Source organism: Sparus aurata, chromosome 2, assembly GCF_900880675.1.
Source record: "Sparus aurata chromosome 2, fSpaAur1.1, whole genome shotgun sequence".
Lineage (NCBI taxonomy): Eukaryota > Metazoa > Chordata > Actinopteri > Spariformes > Sparidae > Sparus > Sparus aurata.
Window position 1 is genome coordinate 29,215,677 of NC_044188.1, and position 21,530 is coordinate 29,237,206.

A 21,530-nucleotide genomic window follows, 5' to 3' on the forward strand; every position below is an offset into this window, starting at 1 on the left:
CAGGCACAATAACAAGCCCACCCAAAGGACTACACTGGCTGGTTGAACAGCCAACAGTCAGTGAAAACACCGTCTGTTCATCCTTGTGGCACTTGTTTTCCAGTTTATGTTCTCCAAATGGTGGCGTTGCAGGCATGCAAACCCATTCGGCGTTGCAGCTTTAAGTTGCCAGTTTCCCTTTTTATGCTTTACCCCCTGTATGTATGAGAAGCCAGGGAAACTATTCAAACCCCTAATATACACAAGTGATTTACTAAAACAACTCTTAAATAAAACAAATTATAAAACGTGATAATTCCAACTTTCCCTGGCACTAATGGGGCAGAGTGGACTGACAGTGGTGGGGGTACACTTGATTTTGATTCCTCTACAATGCAGTAGGAAATAACAATTTATTTGAAAGCTTTAGCTACTTCACGGATTAAAATGTTAGATGTTATTAGGAGTTTAATATACCAATGGGCTCGGCACTCTCCTACGGTTGATTTGATTGGTTGAAGCTGGCCAATAGTAGAAGGTAAGCCAATCTCCTGCCAAGTACTTTGCATGGTTGCCCCTTTCCAAACAGTTTTTATCTGAACTTATCCAGATGGTTTTGTGTAATGAACCATCTGGCACAAGTCCAAAATATTATTTTTTCTTTGTCTACTGCCCCATTAATTTTCTCACGTCTCCTCAGATTTGATTTGTGAACCTTTAAACGAGGCCTAACCCCTTGGTTGGGAACAAGCAGACTAAACTACGTCACTGTCTATTAAGCACTTACACATAGATGTATCAGCATTAGTAATCTAGTGATGTCACACAGCTATTTTTATTTGGAATATGTATTTTTAGCTTTAATTCTTTGAGTGCATCTACCTCACAGTATCTCTACTTAAAAGTCTGAGCACTTCCACCACTGAAGACAGGTGACCTGACCCAGCCGTCCCCAGCAGTTCTACCCATCTGACATTTTCTGATCGAGGTACCCCCTGAAGAGTGGACATATTTACTACTGAAAATAGTTGGAAACCCTTGTTAAATTTAGATATTTTTAGCAGACACACAGCTCTACAAAAAAAAGCACTGTCAACTGGTCACTCACAATGTTCATCTGTCCAAAGCACTTTGTTGCAGCAGGGTGAAAGTGGCAACTTTGTAGATGCCAACACAGATAAAAGAAAGTTTCAACATGGCCAGACATAGCAGGGGGTCCTGTATATAGAGCAACACACTTCATATAACTAAGTGAGGAAAAAGCAAGAGTACAGCAGTTAGCTGTATCCTTAAGATTGCCTACTAGGGCTGCATTACCATTCTCTAATTGATTATCGACAATAAGTTTTTTCAATGACAGCTGGAGAACATGAGCAATAGTGACTTAACAACACTTTTCTACCAAACACTCTGAAAATTTCAACAAAAATGGATAAACCATTGGATGCCATTACTTTATAATAATTACTGAACCATTAAGTCCTGAAGCCACATGTTTTCACTCCCAACTCATCAAAATCGGCAGCTTGGTCAATGGCATTAAGCTTCAAAATATGATGTTCTATCTGCCCCCATGTGAAGTTAGCACCAACACGTCATATGCAACGTCCAGTTAGTCTTTTAAGATATAGTGTGTTGAATTCGTGTGTTGAATGTCATTAACGTTGTCAATCATTCGTGGTTTGATTAGGATTATGTAAAAAAACTACTTGGTTAGGATAGGAAAGGATCATTCTTTAAGGTTAAAAAAAACCAATGTCAGTGACGTAACTAACATCACCTAGGTCCTAGGTGACATCACTTTAGTCATTTATGAATGTTCACTTACTCACATTACATGAAATAAAAACTGTTGACTCCCACGTAACCACCCATTCTGTCTCCTGACTCAGACTTTCTCGCTCTTCAAGAAGTGATGCTACAGCGTCAAACTTCGATGCCTAGTGCTATTGACCAGGCTACTGTATTTGTTGCACCTGGAGAGAGAATGGACGACACCTGAATGACTAATCTTGGTTTCAAAGTGAGCAAGCTGACTTATTAACTACTGGTAATCAGTTTCATGATTACCAGACCCCCACAAATTTATTTTCTAAAAACAGACATTCAGAGGCAATTACTCAGATTTTTAATTTTTTTTTATCTTCAGCAAATGTATTGTTCCTTACAAAAAAGCTCCAGTCAGCCTTTTCACAGCCTTGGAAAAGGCAAAGGTGGCCTGTCTGATGATGCACAACTGAGCTCTGTCTCATAAGGAAATGATAGATGTGAAGTATAGCTGTAGGGGCAGAACCAGTCAAGCCTAAAAAGTCACCAGTTAAGAGCTAGAAATTGAATGTATAAATCTTAAAAGGTGTTATATTAGGCCCCAGGTCCAGGGGCAGCACTGCAGTGTTTAAGCTGCAGAGGCTTTTGAGGTAAAAAGTTATAACCAGTAAAACTTACAGTTTACAAATAGTTGAAATGGATAAAAGCCTTTATTGACTTTTGCATTTTGACATTTAACACTATAATTTATCCAAAGGACTGATACAGGCCCTCAAGAGTTTGCCTTTGTTTGTTTTTTCTATCTGTGCTACACATGTACAATCATTTAATATGTACAATTTATACATTTGTATCAGTATTATACTATTTTACTCAAGGTTTGGTTACACTGTAACCGTACACATGTTGCTTTCCCCTGAAGTTCTTTAATCAAGGGTTCTTGAAAACTTTTCTTTTTATAGTGTAGCCATCTATAACATTCTTAATGTTGAAATATTGAATAAATCTTCATTCCTCTTGGTTCACTCCCTTGTAGTGCAGCTTATGGGGCAGGTTTTAGATAGCGGAGAGCAATAGCATGTTTAAATTACAAACACTGTCAGCTCATTTTGTACCAGTAAAACTGAGACACAGACTACGGTGAGAAAAATATCTGAAGGGTTTAGGATGATTGGGGAAACTGTGTAACAGATGCCTTTATTTCATGTGTTTTTAGACTGATAGTTGAAACTTACAAACTGCACCTTTGGTAAAACTTCAGGAAATACGAGGGGAAAACAACAATAGGCTACCAACAGCCAAAATATTCTCTTTCAGCCATCTATTAGTGATTACTTTGGTGTTAAGATCAAGCTATTTGCAAGCCACATAAATGTAATGTAGTCTATGTGTAAATGTTATATTAATTACTTTATTAAATTGATATCAAATTGAACAGGGCCTATTCCTCCCGAGTGAAATGCTGTTGTGCAAAGATGCAAAGATGTTACTGCTACTACTGCCAGGCTAGAAGGACCAGTTAAACCAGCTTATGTGCAACTACTTATTTTTGTTTTCGCTATGGCTGCACTTAGCTACTGTCTTATCTATGTTGATTAAAAAAAACTTTATCATGAAGGCGGTAGTCCATCAAAATGAATATTTTTCAATAACAGGAAACAAGCAGAGGGATGTAAAATCAGCATTAGAATCCAAGGCTGGGAGTGGCTTTCTCACAAGCTAGCGTTCACTGGTTTTGGATTTATAGCACAATTTGTAGGAACCACATCTTCATGTGGAAGGCTTCTTCATCTTAGAACAGTTTCTTTTATCAACAAAAATAACAAAAGGCATGGTCCGTGTCATATGAACATCCAAATTTAACTTGATTGTTTTCCACCAGTTCCAACTTACTAGCAATACAATACACTGAACTGAACTCCCAGCAGCATCTTGTGACTGAAACATACCAGTCTGCTGCACCGTTGGCCATAATTGCTGAGATGCTACCTGTTGTTTGAGCTGCTCTCCTGTCATTACATTTTGAACAATGCCTGGAGCTGCTGGGACTGCCTGGCATATATCACAACACACACACACACACACACACACACACACACACACGCATTCAGTTTAAATGATGACAGCTGCTTCGGGGCTGGGCTGTACAGATGATAGGCTGGAGATTCTGCTGCTGGCTGCAACATTTAGCATCATTTAACACCAGAAAATGAAAAGGAAGATATGTATTTGCTTCTTTGTCTGTGTGTCTATGTGCGTGTGTGTGTGTGTGTGTGTGTGTGTGTGTGTGTGTGTGTGTGTGTGTGCGCGTAAAATATAAATAACAAAACAGCATGCGTGAGCAATAATAAAGAGGGATTGTGCCGATCTAAGCAGGGGAATACTGTGTGTGTGAGAATGCCTCCCTCTCTCTCACAGCAGCCGCAGTCATAACCCACAGCAGCAGTGAAGGAAAGTGTGTGTGAGCGCGTGCGTGTCTTTATATATTTTCAGTCTATCGGCTCTTGTTTTATGTCTTCATGCACGAGACAACCGCAAATATAAACCCACACGCAGTGAGGTGAAGAGTGCGTGTGTGGCTGAGCAGTGCAAGCCAGATCAAATCTCAGTTTCTTGAGGCGACCTGCTGAGGGACAAATCAATTCAGTTGCTGGCATTTGGTTTCCCGATCAAACAAAGAGGATGAGACCTGGAGGAAGAGGAAGATGGACAGCTGACTCATCAGCCGCAAGTGAAACAACAGCAAAACTCATCACCGAGATGAGAGCAGAGGACACACACACACACACACACACACACGCACGCTCGCGATGAAGGAGTGGAGAGATAAGCGCTGGGTGCATTGAGCACTTCTCAGCAGCAGAGGGCGCTCCATTTACGTTGAACTGGGAGCTGCAAAGGGAAAACTGTTAGTGACATGGAACACTTCAGCAACAACTTGATTCAGTCACTGTGAGCTCTGAACATTCACAAAAACACCTGCAAACCCTAGCAAAAAAAAAAAATAATTTCAGCCTGGGACCAAGGAAAACTAGGACGAGGGCTAACCTAACTCGTGCTGTCTGGTGCTTCTGGGGGAAGATTTTAATGGTTTTCCTAATGTCCTTAAAATCAATTTGCAGTTCTTCCTTTTCGTAGCTATATTTGGCCTTCACAATGCCATAAATTGGAACTTAAAAGTGCCTTTCCGTCACTGCTTGCACGCAGGAAGATCCCCCTACTGCCCCAAATTCACAGTTTTTTCAAGTCTGTCCTAATCTAGTTGTCAGGTGCCTAAATTAACACACACACACACACACACACACACACACACACACACACACGCACACACACAGGTTTAGTTCCCTGCAATTATTCCTCTGGGCCATACTGTAGTGGACATGAGACAAGAGAGATATTATGTCCATTTTTACAGCGTTCATAATTTTATTTTGGGTTAATACGAGAGGAGAGAAACATGTTTCAATGCTTTAAAAACATCAGTTTTTTCATACTGTCCGTTGCTGCACTACTGTATCCCCCCCTCTGACTTAAACGCTCTGTTTTAACTCCCGTCTGTTTAAGGCCTCCTCTCCTGAATATCCAGCCTGCTGTCTGGTCATCTATCACATGCCTGAGCCAGCACTGCAAACAACGACAGAGCAGCCATTCTAAATGAATTATCACGTGCCAAACTGGCCAGTAGACATTTAATTATGTAAATGTGGGACTCCATGATGTAGTATTCTGATGCGCACTGCTTAAATTTGGCCTCTTCGATGGATGAATTTGATCGAAAAACCAGGGAAAGAGAACAGGTGTACTGGAAAATGAGAGAGAGAGAGAAACACAGACAGACAGACAGACAGACAGACAGACAGACAGACAGACAGACAGACCCACTATGGTCACTTACATGTACATTATTACAGGCAGCAACTGTAGACAAAGGTAGGGCGAATATGCACAGGCTTCTTGTTTTGTATCTCAGTGTTCAACATGATCAATGCCCCTAAAGCAAAGTGCAGTAAGCCAGGAAGTCCATTTCAGCAAACCAGCAATGTGTCTTTAATATACGACAGTTCCAACACTAAGGCAATATTCAAATGATATCCACATTATGAGCAGTGATGCGTCAGACTGCAAATCTGTTCGGAAATGGCCTGAGATTAATAAACACACCGTCTTTCCCTATCAGGGATACTTTTCTGCAAAAGCCCCAATGATCAGAGTTAACTCTCTTAAAAACACCATTGTTTCATACCAGAGTTATCAAGTGTTTTAGTCCCTTCCACATTTCTCCAGAGCCATGACAAGCAGCTGCAGTGCTCATACTACAGTAAAATAACACACACGTGAAAGGCTCAGCGAAACACTGTTCCTGACCTTTTTAGTACTCGGTGCACTCTGTTCCAAGGCACACTTCATTACAGACTGCTGTGGAAATATCACACACAAATCCAGTATATCGACATGTAAAGAAACAGACGGAGATGCTGGCGGGAGAGAAAAATGCACTAAATTTGAAAGGGTAAAAACTGCAACTGGAGGGTGATATTATTTCATGGTAATGAAGATAGAGCAATGTTTCTTGGTTCTAAATTGATATTTCTTGAATTTGAGAGCCAGAAAAGGCTTGTTAATCCAACATTTTCTTTTCAAACTGTAGGCCAATTTATGTAGTGATTGACATGGTGAGTACGTCTTCTGGTGCCAAGGTACTGAACTGAGATAGTGTGTGAGTGCTTGTGATGTGGGACCGCGTGTAAGGAATTTGAAACATAATAGAAAATTTCTTGAAATCAAGGGTTTTTTGTTTAGGCAGTAAAAATATGACCTGAATTTCTTCACTTCTTTAAATACAGAAAAAAAGTTTCATCTTGCTGATTTACCTTAATTTCAAGGTTCATTAAGAACCTCTGGGATTTATGCAGAAGAAGAGATTTTCACAAAATGGTTCTTGGAAGCACTAAAACATGATATTAATTCCACACCAGCTGCAACACGTAGTCTGAGAATTTCTATCCTTAACCATCAGAACATTGTGGAAACTGTATGACATTATGGGATCATTATACCATGAGGCACAAAACATCAGATACAATAGGCTTAACATTGATAAACAGCATTATATCAATTCTAGACTCATATTTTACAAGTGGTCACACAGTGTATATCCATGTTGTATGAAGCTTACTTCGACACTTGGCACAGCGTCCCTTGTCGTACTCCAGCAGGTCCAGGGTCCGGCTTCGGTCGCTGACCGATCGCCTCTGCCCGCTCTCCCTAAGCCTGGCGGCCTCCTCTTTGGCGTACACCCCGAGCTCCTGGGTGTAGCGCCCATACATCTGGAAACCGACACAGTAAGAGCATTATCTTAAAAATCCCCCATCACATGTGTATTAAGGGCCTACATGAAGATTTGCTACTGTGTATCTAACATGGCTTTTGCACAAAAAAAGGATAATTACCACATTCAAATCCTTAAAATAGCACCCACTCCTTCTGCCTCATTAAACATTCCAGAATACATGAATATGCAATTCCATTTCATTTGAAAAATATAACTGCTGGACACAATATGTCCCCTAATATGTGCCGATGTCTGCGCCGCCGTGAACGTCTGCGGAAACGGAAAAAAGAAAGGGAACGACCCTTAAGCCTGTATCTGTAGAATCCACGATGTTAACCATTTAGTGCAGTGTCTCTTATTCTTTTTCTCCTGCTTCTTCACCAGTGCCATTTGCAACTTTTTCTCAGACATATCCTGGATTAGAAATGCCTTTATGATTGAGCATTATAAATAACAGCATTTTCAGTGAGCACAGAGTAAATGTACACTGAGCAATGAATGTGAGAACTTCTTGTATCCAGCTCGGATTTACAGCTGCACCTGGCTAATTTCTGGTCGCAGGAAAAATCAAATGGACAACTGGGGCTGGCCAGGCCACAGGAATTCAGTGACTGTTGTGACCACTCCACTGCAAAAAGCGTCTCCACCAAATCATCCTGGATCAAGCTGTTGCACTTGACAGAGTGCAGAACTACAGTGGGACTATGAGCACCAAGCATCAGTGATGTAAAAACACACACACACTCTAAGATACTAGACAAAGTTGTTTATATGAATAAAAATACATGTAAATGACTGTATATATGTTCTACGTTTAAGCAGCATGAAGGAATACAAACACAAATACAAAACTTGTCTTTTTACTTGAAGGAGACACACACAAAATGTCTGACATGAAGGCAATAGCTTCTCACTGGCTCCAAATAGGTCAAGCCTTGACCTTAACTGTGACCCCGGTCTAACAACCCGCACACACCAACATACTCACCCCGAAACGACAGACATTCTCTTAAACACACACAAATACACGCATAGAAAAGGATTCAAGTCAGCAGTACAAGAGACAGGAAGCTCAATGTTTTGTACACCGCCCAGAGACCAGCTCTCCCTTCTATAATGCCCCTGGGTGGTGCACAGAAGCAGGGGCACTAATGACTTCCCCTTGGCCAACCGTCCCATCACAGCAAAGTATCTCAACCCACATCAGCAGGTCAGTCAAGGTCATCAAGGCTGGTTTCAACAACATGTGAGTTGCCGATGGGCAAAATTTTGATTTACAACAATCAAAAATCTCCATTTCTGATCAATCTAACATGATTGTTCTGCACTTATCTCCCTGCCTCCTCCTCAGATGAAAGAAATTAGAGACAGGCCAGATGGTGGCCCTACAGGAAGCAACATTATGCAGTTTCTTTATCCAGCTGATTATAAATCAGTTTACAGATACAATTCTTTCCTGGAATTACAGGAGACAAAGCATAGGTAAAAAGAATATGATTTGTGCCAGAACATATGCCAGCCATTCACAATAAATGCAAAACCTACCATCTAATCAGTGCTGCAAAAGTGATCCAGTGACAAAATGTTGCACGCAGCATATTTGAACTTCCTAGATTACAGGCATTACTCTTCACAGTCTAAACCCTGCGGTGCACAGATGAAGTCCACAGTAAAGGGAGAAACAAGGAATGCAACATACAGTGCTGTATCCTCATTCCTAAATGCATAGTGCTAGACGATCAACTTCACAAGAGTCCATCTGCTTGTAGAGGGGCCCAAAGAATGTTCCAGACTACATTTACTCAACAGAACCAGCACTGGAATAAAATTGCACTTTTTCAAAAGAAATGTAGTCTTTCAAGCACGTTTTCAGCTGTATTTGCCAGGTTTTGGCTGCAGTGTATTCTCATTTTGAAATCACATGACGCATAGGCTTTGAATTCTGTTTGCTTTGTATGTTCTTGTAGGGATGTCGGTGGTGTTAATATTTTTTTGTAACCGGTGGTGGCATCACCATAACCGTAACCCTTAAATACATTTTGTTAGCCATCTTTTTCTGTGATCTATATATGATGTTGAGCAGCAAAAATAGACTTTACGAAACAAAAACTAAATAAATCCTTATGTAACATCTTTAATGAAAAAATATTATTTGAAAGTCAAACAATATGAGTATTATTTCATTGGGGGAAAAAAAACAACAACTCAAAGCTATGTATTACTGCATTACTTGGATCATCTGGGAGAAGACTGCCTGCTGGTAATCTGGAGATAAACACACACCCTATAGCCTAAAGGTGGAGCTTCAAAGCGAGAAGGTGACAGGAACATACTTTATTGCTTTGCAGAACACAAGAAAGCATCTTGAAAACTTTGCCCTGGTGATAGTGCTACAGAGAAGATCAACAAAGTTAAGAAAGACCATGAATGTCTCTGACAAATTGCCTGATAACCACTCCGACGATGCTGACAACATTTCTCTCTGAACCAAAAATGTGACTCTGCACAGTCATTACAAGAGTACGAGACTCTGGAGACCATATAATGTTCTAAATGTGGCAATAACAAAGGAGATGGTTGTGGACTTCAGGAAGACCCAGACTGCCCTGAGCTCTGTTTCCATCCTGGGAGACCAACAAATACCCTAGTGTTCATCTGTTCAACAGACTGGACGGTGTAGGAGAGTACAGAGCAATCTACTTCCAGAACAAGCTCAAATCTTTAAATGTGTGCAGCAAGATGTTGTACATCTTTTATCAGTCTGTTGTTGCCAGTGCAATTTTTGCAACTTTGCAGCCATCTGTTAGGGGAGCAGCATCAGGGCCAGTGACACCAAGAGACTTAACAAAGTCATTTAGAAGGATGGCTCTGCACTGCCAACTGCTCTGGAGCCCCTGAAGGTGGTCGCGAAGAGAGGGAAGCTGCACAAACTGCTGACCTTCTGAAAATGCGTTGTGCAAGGTTACATTTTTTTTTAAAGGGTTTCTTAAACACAAAAGATGTTGAAGCTAGCTTAACTAGACTGCTCATACTTGGTTGTGTCTGAAATAGACGAAATGTTGTCTTTTTATGCCTAGTATGACTTACACTCATATGGATGTGTGACATCGGAACTAAGACAAAGGCTAAATCTAAAAAAAGCTACAGACACGATCTGGGTAGCATCTTATAAACAATCTGAGACTTTCTTCCTGCCTTTGGATGGGATCACAGAAACTGTAAAATATCTAGTATTTGTCACATAACAATGTTCACAATGTACATAAACATTGCATAGTGTTATGACCTTGAAAAAAATGCATACTCCTTCCTTGTCACAATATTAGTACTTCCCTTTGTTCAGGCTCATATGTTTACACAGCAAAGCAAAAGGTACAGTGCATAGCTATTGCTGTTTTAACAATCACATTTCCAGATTCATTAAATCTCCATGCATGTCAGGATAAAACAGACACTGGGTGCATGCTTTCATTTCTTGGAACGCGGCCCCTATGGCCTGATGGAAGTGTTTAGATATTATACACGAGGGCACACGCACACACACAAAGACACACAAATAGAAGGTCCTGCCGGCTATTTTTAGCCACACACACATAGCAAGTTCATGTGGAACTTAAAGCTCATTACGATCATTGACCCCAATAAGACGGCAATTAGAGTTTTATTGGGGTCACTGATCACAGCAGGTGGACCGACAGCAGTACAGGATTTTCAACTGTAGAAATGTGGAGGACATTTAACTCAGGGCTCAAATTGTCAGAGTTCATGTTTGACAGGCCTCGTCACAGCCATGCTTTAAATAGGTTGATCATGGTTGTTTCCGGGCACTATAGCCCTGCAGTGTTTCCCCCAGTTTTTTCTGAGTGACCATTTTAATCCTCTAGCTAATTATCAAGCTAAATATCCAACATGCTAGTTAACATCAAAGACTGCGGTGGAAGACGACGATAAAATATTATCTTTCTCTAACACTGGATTTATTTATGCCTGAATTTTTAAGGTGTGGCAGCTTTTATTTTGCCAATTACATGTAGGGGAAACCCTGCCCTGTGTTGTGCAAGTCCCGTACATATCCAACAAGTTGTTTGGTATTTTTTAAAGCACTGCCAGTTGAGTCACTAGGTTCAATAAAGGTCCTGCTTTCTTTCACTGGTATCAGCACCATTATTAACTTGAAATGGATCAGGTATTACAGGCCATACATGACAGATCTACACTGTTTCTCAATGTCATTACAAAATTGTCTAACACAATATTCTCAAAAATTTCTGAGGGGAATGGCATCCTACAATCTAAGGAACTTCCCAAAAGAGACAAAAAACAAAGCCCCCTTTATGCTGTCCAGATTTGTTGACGTTTCAAAGGAGATACTTCTTATGATATGAGAAGCAAACAGGCAAGCCTCCAACATTGTTTATGTAAGTCATTAATGAAATATGTGTGTATTCATGCCACGTAAGGGACCATCCGCCTGTCCTAAAATTACCATTTGACTCAAATGAAGTACAGCTCTGCTGAGCCAATGAACATACCCCTGTTCATTGCAGACTGACAGACTCTTATTGAAGGATCTGTGCTTGAAATAGGTGGCTTAGCTGAACCAGGTAAGAAATAAGTCCCAGGGAAGGACCTTTCTGGGGGCAACACCGCAAAGCAAGGAGGGGTGTCCCAATGTCAGTCTGGTAGCTACAAGATGGTACAAAGCTCTGAGTTGAGATCCAAAAGTGAGCAGCAGCCATTCCTCAGCAATATTGGAAATCATTTAGATATTATAAATCTAAATTCACTCACTTGCTATGCACAGATTGTCTGTACTGTATGCATTGTCTGTGTTTTATACTTTGGTTGAACCATTGCCATTTGATGATTCTTAGACAATTCAAGTTTTGTCAACATTTTGTGACGAAGGAAATCGTGTTCAGACCTGCATCAGCCATATTTGAACCCAGGACCATCTTGTTTTGAAGCAACAGTTCTAACTACTGGTCCAACACCATGCACGTGTTGCCACTATCCTAACCAGTGATATAGACCAAAACGCAGTAGGACCAGGGAATCGCTTAAGGAATAGATGAGCAGGTTCAAAAAACCTTAGAAGAGAATTTAAACATTTCTTGAGGAATCCCCAATCTTAAAAATGCAGAACTGGTTTCAATGCAGAGCCATATTCTGTAGAAAGGATCTGGACTGACAAGCCTCAAAATATCTCACCGGATCCATGTAAAAGTCCAAAATGAGAGCAGGGAAGGAATGTACACAAACAGTGGGAAACAGAGGAAAAATCGAAAAGGGAAACATTTGGGGAGCGATTTGGGGTTTCTGACATCAAATGTCAACCGCTGTTCTACCCAAGATGCCATTCTGCATGGCATTCTCGCCCACATTCATGATCGCCAACCCTACGTTTTAATTAAGTAAAGAGGCTTCAAACGCAACGGAAACTCAAAAGACCCGAAAACAAGAGGGCAGAAATAGACCTTCTCAGATGCACCCCCTTGAAACTCGAATCTGAGTAGAGGAAGAAAACAAACAGACCCATCTAGAACAAAGGCATTACTGGTTGAAAGCCTATCATTATGTTGAGTGTAGTCAGAAACGGGCACTCTGCTGAGCCTGCCTGCCTGCCTGGGTTAATTGATCCCAGATGAATGGGTTGTCCTGGACTCATTGTCCTGGCTGCTGGGGCAAGGGAGAGGGCAAGGGTGATGAACGATTCCTGCATTGATATGAATGATATCAGTTGCTGGGAGAACCAAGAGTGACTCTGAATCAATATATACTTAAAAACTGTACTTGTTGCGAAGCTGTGGAACATTCCCAGCCAAGAAATCCACTTTAAGCATTTAACATGGAGGAAACAACAAAGTTCAAAGACTTATTGACAAACTTGCAGTTAACAGGTGACAGATTCGCCAAAAGAAAAATCATACACCTAGTGGCCAAGTAATCTTGTTTATTCACACTAAAAGCAAGAGAGATAACAAGCAAGCTAGAGTTGGGAGATAAGTCCCACCTCTGTCCTTGACCTATTTCTTTAGATGCAATAGAGTCCAGATATTCTACAAAGGGTACAAAGGGAAAAACCTTATCTCCTTTTTGAGACATCATCTAAATAGCCTAGGCGTCTGAGATGACATGCTTTACTTGAATGACACAAGACATAATAGGTGACAAAGATAAACTTTGCAGTAATGTGACACTCAAACTCAAAGACACGTTTTATCCACTAGCATGCATTTGTAAAAGTCTCACAGACGCCCGGGCGTAAAGAATTTTATCTATACATAGGGGACCATAATACCCTTTAAGTGTGCACATCCGAGCTGAGGTTATGAATTTCACACGCAACAGCATCCGTTTAATATTCTGCGCTCCGTATAGGTGTAGCATAAAAACAACAAGGGCAGGGGGATAAGAAAAGGAAATCATGTTTTATTGATAAGAAAAGTCAACAGAGGGAAAACAAGCTAAGGAAACAAGGTCAGAGAAAGACTGTATACACAAATGTCGTGATTGTCTCCAGGAGCCAATCAAAGAAATCAGCTGGAGTCACACCTTTCCCTGGGTCAGCCACTCAGAATGGTCAATGAGGGAACCAGCCCAGCTGGAGTTTAATCAGCCCAGCATGCATATAATAGACATGCACAGCCAAAGACACTCAGACAGATATATATTCCTTTGGTTGATTGTACTCAAGGGCACATTAAAGAATGTTGTTTAAGTTGAAACCGAAAGAAAAATCTGCGTTTTGCAGATTTCAGTGTATATTAACCATATATAGATCCTTGATCCTTGTTTTTGACTTGTATTAGGCCTACAATACTTGATACTGATACTGATACTTGATAACTGATACTGGTAATTTGGTTGGAGCATTATCCTTGTGGACTGATACAAAACATGGTTTGTTATCTCTTCAATTCTAACAGCCACAATTCACATTCACTTCACAGTTTCACTCTTCTATGCCATTTCTTCTTTTTTTCACTTAATTGTGTTGATAAAAATACACAGGAAGAAACAACTAAAGGGATAAAGTATTACAAAGGTTTGTGAAGTTGTTCAGTGCAATAAAGGTAATATGGGGCTACTGGAAAAAGACCTTGTGTGTGTGCGCTCGCTACCTTGGCCTCGCATGTGGTTCAATGCCAAGTACACACAAGTCAGGCAAAGCCATACTGGAGACCCCAAATCAGGGAATGACAGCCTAAAATGTACAAGAACAGACACACACCAACTGACACACACACACACACACACCAACTGACACACACACACACACACACACACACACACACACACACACACACACACACACACAGCTGGCTACAGTCCAAGTAGTCAACCTCAAATGACCAGGAGCCTCACCAGTTGAGCCCCACATGCCACCACTCACTTCAGCTAATGAGCTCCCTGACAGTGTGTGAGTGCACGTGCGTCCATGTCTGTGTGTGTGTGTGCGCATGTAGAAAATGGAAAAAGGTACTGATTTTGATCACTCAAAGATTCAGACTGGTGCAGTGAAAAGGGAGCACAAGCAGATAAGACTTGACATCTACCTTCCTTTTAAAAACACCCATCCACACAATAACAGATAGAGGAGGGAGTTCAACACACACATCTTTTCCTGCTGTTTTTTATGTGAGTGCAAGCGTGTCAGCACACTGGTGTGGGAAGGAAGGAAGAAGAGAATTTGAAAGGATCATTGTGCAATTAATCTAGAGGAAGGACTGTGTGAGCAGACTGAAGGAAGAAAGGGTGAAGAGTGAGACTGTGTGGGACAGAGGAAGGAATTCGATGGTGTAAAGACTTTTTCACCCAAATGACAATAAAATAGTGAGGTTCACAGAATGCCATTGAACACTGCAGCACCTTTGTCTTATTGTGAAGGCTGGAACTCTGCGTGTAACACTTCTAAACTCCAGCAGCAAACAAAATTACAATTTAATGTTCAGCTACAGCCTCACTTGTGAGCCATGGTGATATTCTGGACTTAAGTGAAAGACTAGATAAGACTTTATTAATCCCTCAGTAGGGAAATGCATGTGTTACAAGAGCTTAAGAGTCATAGGCAGGGGGAAAGGGGCAACAGTGATTGAGTTATAGATAAAAATGTAAAACAAAACAAGTAAGAGCACGTGCTATATGGTGCCTAATGGGCAGTCCAGGACAGAGCTGGGACTCCTAACTGACTTATTGAGTCCTTTGTTGTCCCTCTCAGTGCTTCCAGCGCCCCAACAGCACCAAACAAGTTAAGAAGTGGTAAACAGGCTGCAGAGTGAACAATGAAAACATTTTTGGCGCTCTACATTATTAAATATATGTATTATTAAATATATGTCTTATTATTATTATCATCATCATCATCATCATCATCATCATCATCATTATTATTATTATTATTATTATTATTATTATTATTATTATTATTATTATTATCATCATGAGTAGTAGTAGTAACAACAACAACAATAATAACAATAACATTAATAATAACAACAACAATAATAACAATAACAATAACAATAATAATAATAAAACAATATATTTCGTAATGTACAGCGCCATAAATGTTTTCATTGTTCATTGTGCAGCCTGTTTACCACTTCTTGACTTGTCTGCTATGTAACATAACAGGTCAACCTGATGATGGTCCAGTAGCAACGTGCTCAAACGGTGCGTATCCCTGCATACCATGGAGAAGAAGGACATATATTCCTTCATTAAATTGATTCTCCCCCAGTGCAATGGCAGTAGTCCAATTAAATGGTCTAGTGTGCATGGAAACTTACTGACTGTTATAATCACATCTATTATAGCAAAAAAAATCCGCAAATTTGATTTGACTTTTGATTTTAAAGTCAAGATTTGAGTCCATTTCAAAAACTATGGCATTGTTAGACTATCACATCTGGATTTCCTAAGATCAACAGATCATTGGCTTAACACTTTAAAAGATGGTGGTATTTTATAGCAACAGCTTGATTTTTTTTCCCATTCCTATGTTTTCCCCATTCTCTCATCCAAAGAAAAAATAAAACAACTTGCCTAACTGGGCAGGTTAAGTGAGAAATAATAAACAGGAAAATGGAAAAGTAACGTTACTGCACTGAGCAGCAACATACCTTTTTCATTTTCTGTCCTAAACATCAGACGCCAACAGCTCCTGTCTTACGTCAACTCAAAACATTTCTGTGATTTCTGTGGGGGCCCTTTAAAAATCACAATGTTACCATGGTACAGGGCTCAGTAGTTGATGACTGTCAGCCATGGGTGAGAGACTCTTTGGGGGAGGGGGTTGTTGAGGTTTTGTCAATACAGACTTTGAGTTTGGCAATTTAAAATTCAAAGCTAATTTAAAACAATTTTTGATAAGAAACCTTTACATTTTACTCAGTAGTAGGGGTGTCATGATTTTGATTTTTAAAGGACAATGTGGCAGATGTGGGAACATTTTACATTGAGCAATGAGCTTCAATATGACAGCATTGTTGGACTGATGTTTATGCCAAAAGGTATCAAAAGACATTTTAAAAAGTTTCAAAAGTGATGCAGCAGAATTAAAGATACTGTCTTCACATGTGTTCAGACGCATGTAAAGACACCTAATGTGTAAATCACAGTGGAGTTTCCCTCCTTTTCCCTAGACATGACTGCAAGTGGGTTGTTTCACAAATGTGTCTGATTTTACACATTTACACATGACCACATCATATACATAACTGTACACATACCAAGCAGCTTCTACACTCCTAAGTTTTGTAGGCATAATTCTAAGAAGTTTGATCCCAAATTTACCCCAAAAACAGCAGAACTGTACTTTTAAAGTAGATTCAAAAAAGCATCAAAGAGCCCTCAGAGAAGAAAGGCTGAAGAAGGAATGAGATGTAGAAGGATGTACAGTAAATAAAGGTTTCCCAATCCCCCTGTCGGGCACCCTGGGGGGCTAATAGGAAGTCTTGTGTGCTTGTGCCAGGCTGCCATGCCAACCCTCAGGGCCTCTCTTACACTGACCCAGAGCTGAACAAACAGATGGAAGAAAAGCGGGCAGGATGGATGGAGGGATGACAGAAAAATAAGAGGCAGGAAAAAAACTGCAGGAGGTGCTCCAGAAAAGCAGGGGAGCAGTGATGGACAGATGGCAAAGAAAGGTAAAGAAAGGAAAAAGAGGATGGGTTAATGTGTGTGAAGAAGGGGGCGTTAGGAAGTTTGGCACTATATACAGAATCCATCCTGAAGTGTGAGCTGAATTTAGATTTTTAACTGTAGTGTTCTGAAAGGAGAAGGACTTGGGGAAAGAAAAAAAAAAGATGGGGAGGAAAGGCTGGTGATTAATGATAGAGCCTTCACACCTGTCCAGTGATAGCACTATAGGGAGGGCAAGGAAATGCAATGAATTACGGTCGGCACACACATTAACACACAAACACACACACACATAGACCAACAATACTCCAAGTTGTGCAATATACATATTAATTGTGTTCCAGAGTTCCAGTTAAACTAATACGATTTTTCGGTACAATAAGCTACAAGCGCAAAGGACAAATTGAGCACACAACCACACACTCACTAACTTCTTCCTCTCATCTCTCTGTATCAGCCGTGTGTATACAGAGCACCACTGATGTCGCACTACAGTGTCAGCATGAATCCCTCTCCCTCTCTCTCTGTTCACTGCTGCCTCGTTCTCTCGCTCCAGTAATCAGTTCCAATGGCAGGCTGGCAGCTGCACATTGATATTAGCGCCACGTCTTGACCACTGCCACAAGTAAACCATGGCCCCTGCAAAGCGCTGATATTCACCTGCAGACAGTGAATGTGTGTGTGTGTGTGTGTGTGTGTGTGTGTGTGTGTGTGTGTGTGTGTGTGTGTGTGTGTGTGTGTGTGTGTGTCCATACATTTGTGTTTGTGTGGGTGTGTCCATGCGTGTGTGGGTGTGCGTGCGTGTGCATAAGCAGCAGGTGCACTCTCCTGTTGCCTCATTAAGAAAACCCATATTTGCTTGGGCACATTCAGCTCTGCTGGCAAACTGCACTAATGCTCTTTCCAAATTCTTCACTTCCATTACTCTTTGTCCTTCCTCCCAAGGTTTAAAGCCTCATGCGGTTTTGAAGGCCAATACTCATATTGACTTGTTTTTCAAACTGCCTTTAGCCAATTAATTGTTCCAATACTGCATAACTCTAAAGCTGCTACAGTATAATCAAGATGCTTATATTCAAATTGCTGTGGGTTATGAAAAAAGGTGTCTTGTATGAATAAAACCCCAGCTTTAAGTTTTGGCATCTTTCAGCTTATTGTTTTGTGTTTTCCCATCTGCAACTTAACTGTTCTGGTTCACTCACATCACTCTCTTTAGTTTTGTATACGGACGCAACGCACAGCTCTAAAAACCTACAGCATGTTCCCTGGGCAATAAAGCTGAAAAGGCTTTTACTATAAAGAAGTTTCATATCAGTCGGTATCAGTAATTATTGATGAATTGTAATAACATTACATTTCGAATCTTTTAAGACCAGGCTGAAGAGGTTGAACAACGTTATCAAGTCACAGGTAAAAATGTTTTCGTTAACGCGACAAAGAAAAACGTACAAATACAGGCTGGGTGGCGAAGCAGTGGCAGGGCAGCCAGGTGGCAGCCTGCAGGGCTGTCCGCTCTGCCTGATGAGCCCAGACCAGGAGAGAGGCTGAAAAGGTTGGTGTGTTTACCAGCGGAACTACATCTCACGAAACCACCATATCAAACCGCAAGAAAAGCAAAAGCAGATTACCGGAGCTACTGTGTGAGTTAACTGTTTTACAGTCGTGCATTTACATTTACTGCTGTTACAGCATTTACCTCAGGAGTTGGTGGAGTACAAAACAGAGATAATAAAGAGTCAATACTGGACCTACATTCATCAGGCGGACACAGAGACAACGTCAAATGATTGCTAGGTGATAATGTCAGCTTTTTGTTTGGATCGTCTTTATAATTGTTAATGCAGGTTAAAAGAGTCACATCTAATTTTTAAAGAAAAAAAACTTGTTTTACTGTTCTGGAGAGATGATCGATAATGATATTTATGACAATGTACCTAAACTTGACGGTTCATACCCTACATCTCACATTGAAAAAAATGCCAAAAATGATGCATCACATCAAGCCTGCAAAACATTGGTCCTGACTCAAGTTGCAGTTATGAGGACCTGACTGGGTCTGTAAAGATCGCTACATATGGTACACATCAATCCTACATGTGTTTGTTTCATGTAACATAGTGAGGATAAGAAATCATTAGTCAACACAAATTCTTTGAAAGATTTTTAAAAAATGTAAATCACAGGAAATCTCACTGTCTAGCAATATACTCAATTGCCTTTATTGTAAAGGCACCTTACTGCCAAATCTGACATTTCTGCATCAAGCATGATTTACCAGATTAACATAAAACTTAAAAAGGAACATGGTTGACACAAAATCCTCTTAAAAAAGACATCAAAGAAGAGAAAGGCATCCACTGTTCACGACAACGAGCGCAGAGCACCACAGAGACTTCTAAATCTAATTTTTATGTTAATCTTACTCAGTACTCGGACATAAAAATGTGACATTTCATTTTGATCATGAACTCAGTCACCATGTCAGAGCGGTAAAGCCTTTTAAAATGATGTATCAACTGAGAAAAGCTTCACAGAGGGTTTTTAGAGAATAACTATCACACCACACTAGGATCTCTGCTCAGACAACTGATATTAAAATAATGATGAAAGCATATTATTATTGAACCGTGCTGCTTTACTTTAAACACATTTAACTGCATATATTGCAATAATTCTTTTCTGTCCAGTACATTTATTTTTTTTCCCCTCTCTTCAGCATCCATCCCACAGTGTGTGTACACGCACTGATGCAGGGAGTCATGGTGAGGACACTGCAGCGGGCGGCGAGGGTGTCATGTTAGTAGAGAAGCAGCTCTGGCGGACAGATTCCCATTAGGGGAATTGTTGCGGTGACATGGCTGACAGCAGTGTACAGTGACTCAAACCACAGAGAACTCAACAAGTAAAAATAAATGGGAGGAAAAGAAATCACCCCCTCATGCACAGAGGACCGATATGGCCCAGCCAAGTTATAACAGCTAGTGGAATTCACAATGGCATGTCCGGACTGTGGTCGTTTGCATCAGTCTCTCTTTCTGAATCGTTACAGCCCTACAGAGTTTATTAAAAGGAAAAATCAAGTCAGTTAACAGAATCATGCTTTGTACTCCATTTGATGCTGTGAGACTTCAGAGTTAAATATTAGTGAGCTGATGTAATTTTGAACAGTAAACTCAGTGTTTCCCCACACACTCAATTATTTGTGGCCGTCTGCCACAATATCAACCTTTAGCTACCACATATTGATTCGTGGAGCGCACCGGTCAGTGAATAGCATGATGTTAGATATTCAGATATAGTGGATGGCGGTGTGGTTTTTAGTTAGATAAACTATCTAACGCAGTTGTCTTGACTGTAAATTTCTCTGCAAAGAAGACGACTGGCCTCATCGTCGATATCAAGCACCAGGCTTTCAAGCCAGTCTTTGTTGTGGCCAAGCCGTGTAATCACATTGTCGTGTAGGGCTGCAGCTATTGAATTTTTTTTAGAGTCGAGTATTCTACCGATTATCCCAAAAATGACTTTCATTAGATTACTCGATTAAACAACAATACCAAATAATGCATAACGAAAATGAAAGGCCTTTTAAATAGTCCAAGCAATTGGCCTTTATTCCTGAAAAAAAACATGCAGGTATTTATTCCAACTATTCCTAACACCGGCAATAAGGGTGTGTGTTTGTTTGTGTGTTCATGCGTGTGGAAGAGTGAGAGAGATGAGATGAGTGTGTGTGTGTGTGTGTGTGTGTGTGTGTGTGTGTGTGTGTGTGTGTGTGTGTGTGGAAAGGAGTTATTTGGTGTAGGCTATTACTCTCTTACAATTTTACACAAATTAGTTTTCACATCTTAACATGATATCTGGTCACACCGACATCAGGCTACAGCCTCTACAAATAGCATACGTTCGAACTAGCGATGGCTACGTGAAATTAGCTAGCATCAATGTTAACGTTAGCTTGTGATGGCGACGCTTGGTGAGCTGATGTTAACAGCTGGATGCTTTCAGTTCAGATGTTGAATCATTGTTGACGTGCTGATGTGGTACGCCAGTTCTGCTTTTCAGCAGACACATTGCAATTTGTTATCTTCTTTTTTAAGTGTGAAATGATCCCAAACTTTGGACATTGTCTGTCTTTTATGGTTTCTTGGCTCTCTGCCATCACGCTAACGCAATTCTGAAGGTAGCGGTGTGTGTCCGCAGTAACAGTCTGTGTGGAAAGATTATCCCTGAGCCAAGCAGGCCGCATAACTTGGGTGATAGGAATCAAACGAAGCCTTGAGGCAGAGATTTTGCTTCAACCATTTTT

At 40.6% G+C, this 21,530-nt stretch overlaps 1 protein-coding gene across 9 annotated transcripts in view; it reads right to left on the reverse strand.

Moving 5' to 3' along the window:
- The window catches only part of clcn2b (chloride channel, voltage-sensitive 2b), a 184,915-nt gene that overhangs the window by 124,351 nt on the left and 39,034 nt on the right, over positions 1–21,530 (reverse strand). For all 9 annotated transcript variants that reach the window (XM_030396116.1, XM_030396161.1, XM_030396146.1 and 6 more), the window contains exon 2: positions 6,923–7,073. In XM_030396116.1, the coding sequence (XP_030251976.1) occupies positions 6,923–7,073 (151 nt within the window). The remainder of the gene's footprint in view (positions 1–6,922; positions 7,074–21,530) is intronic.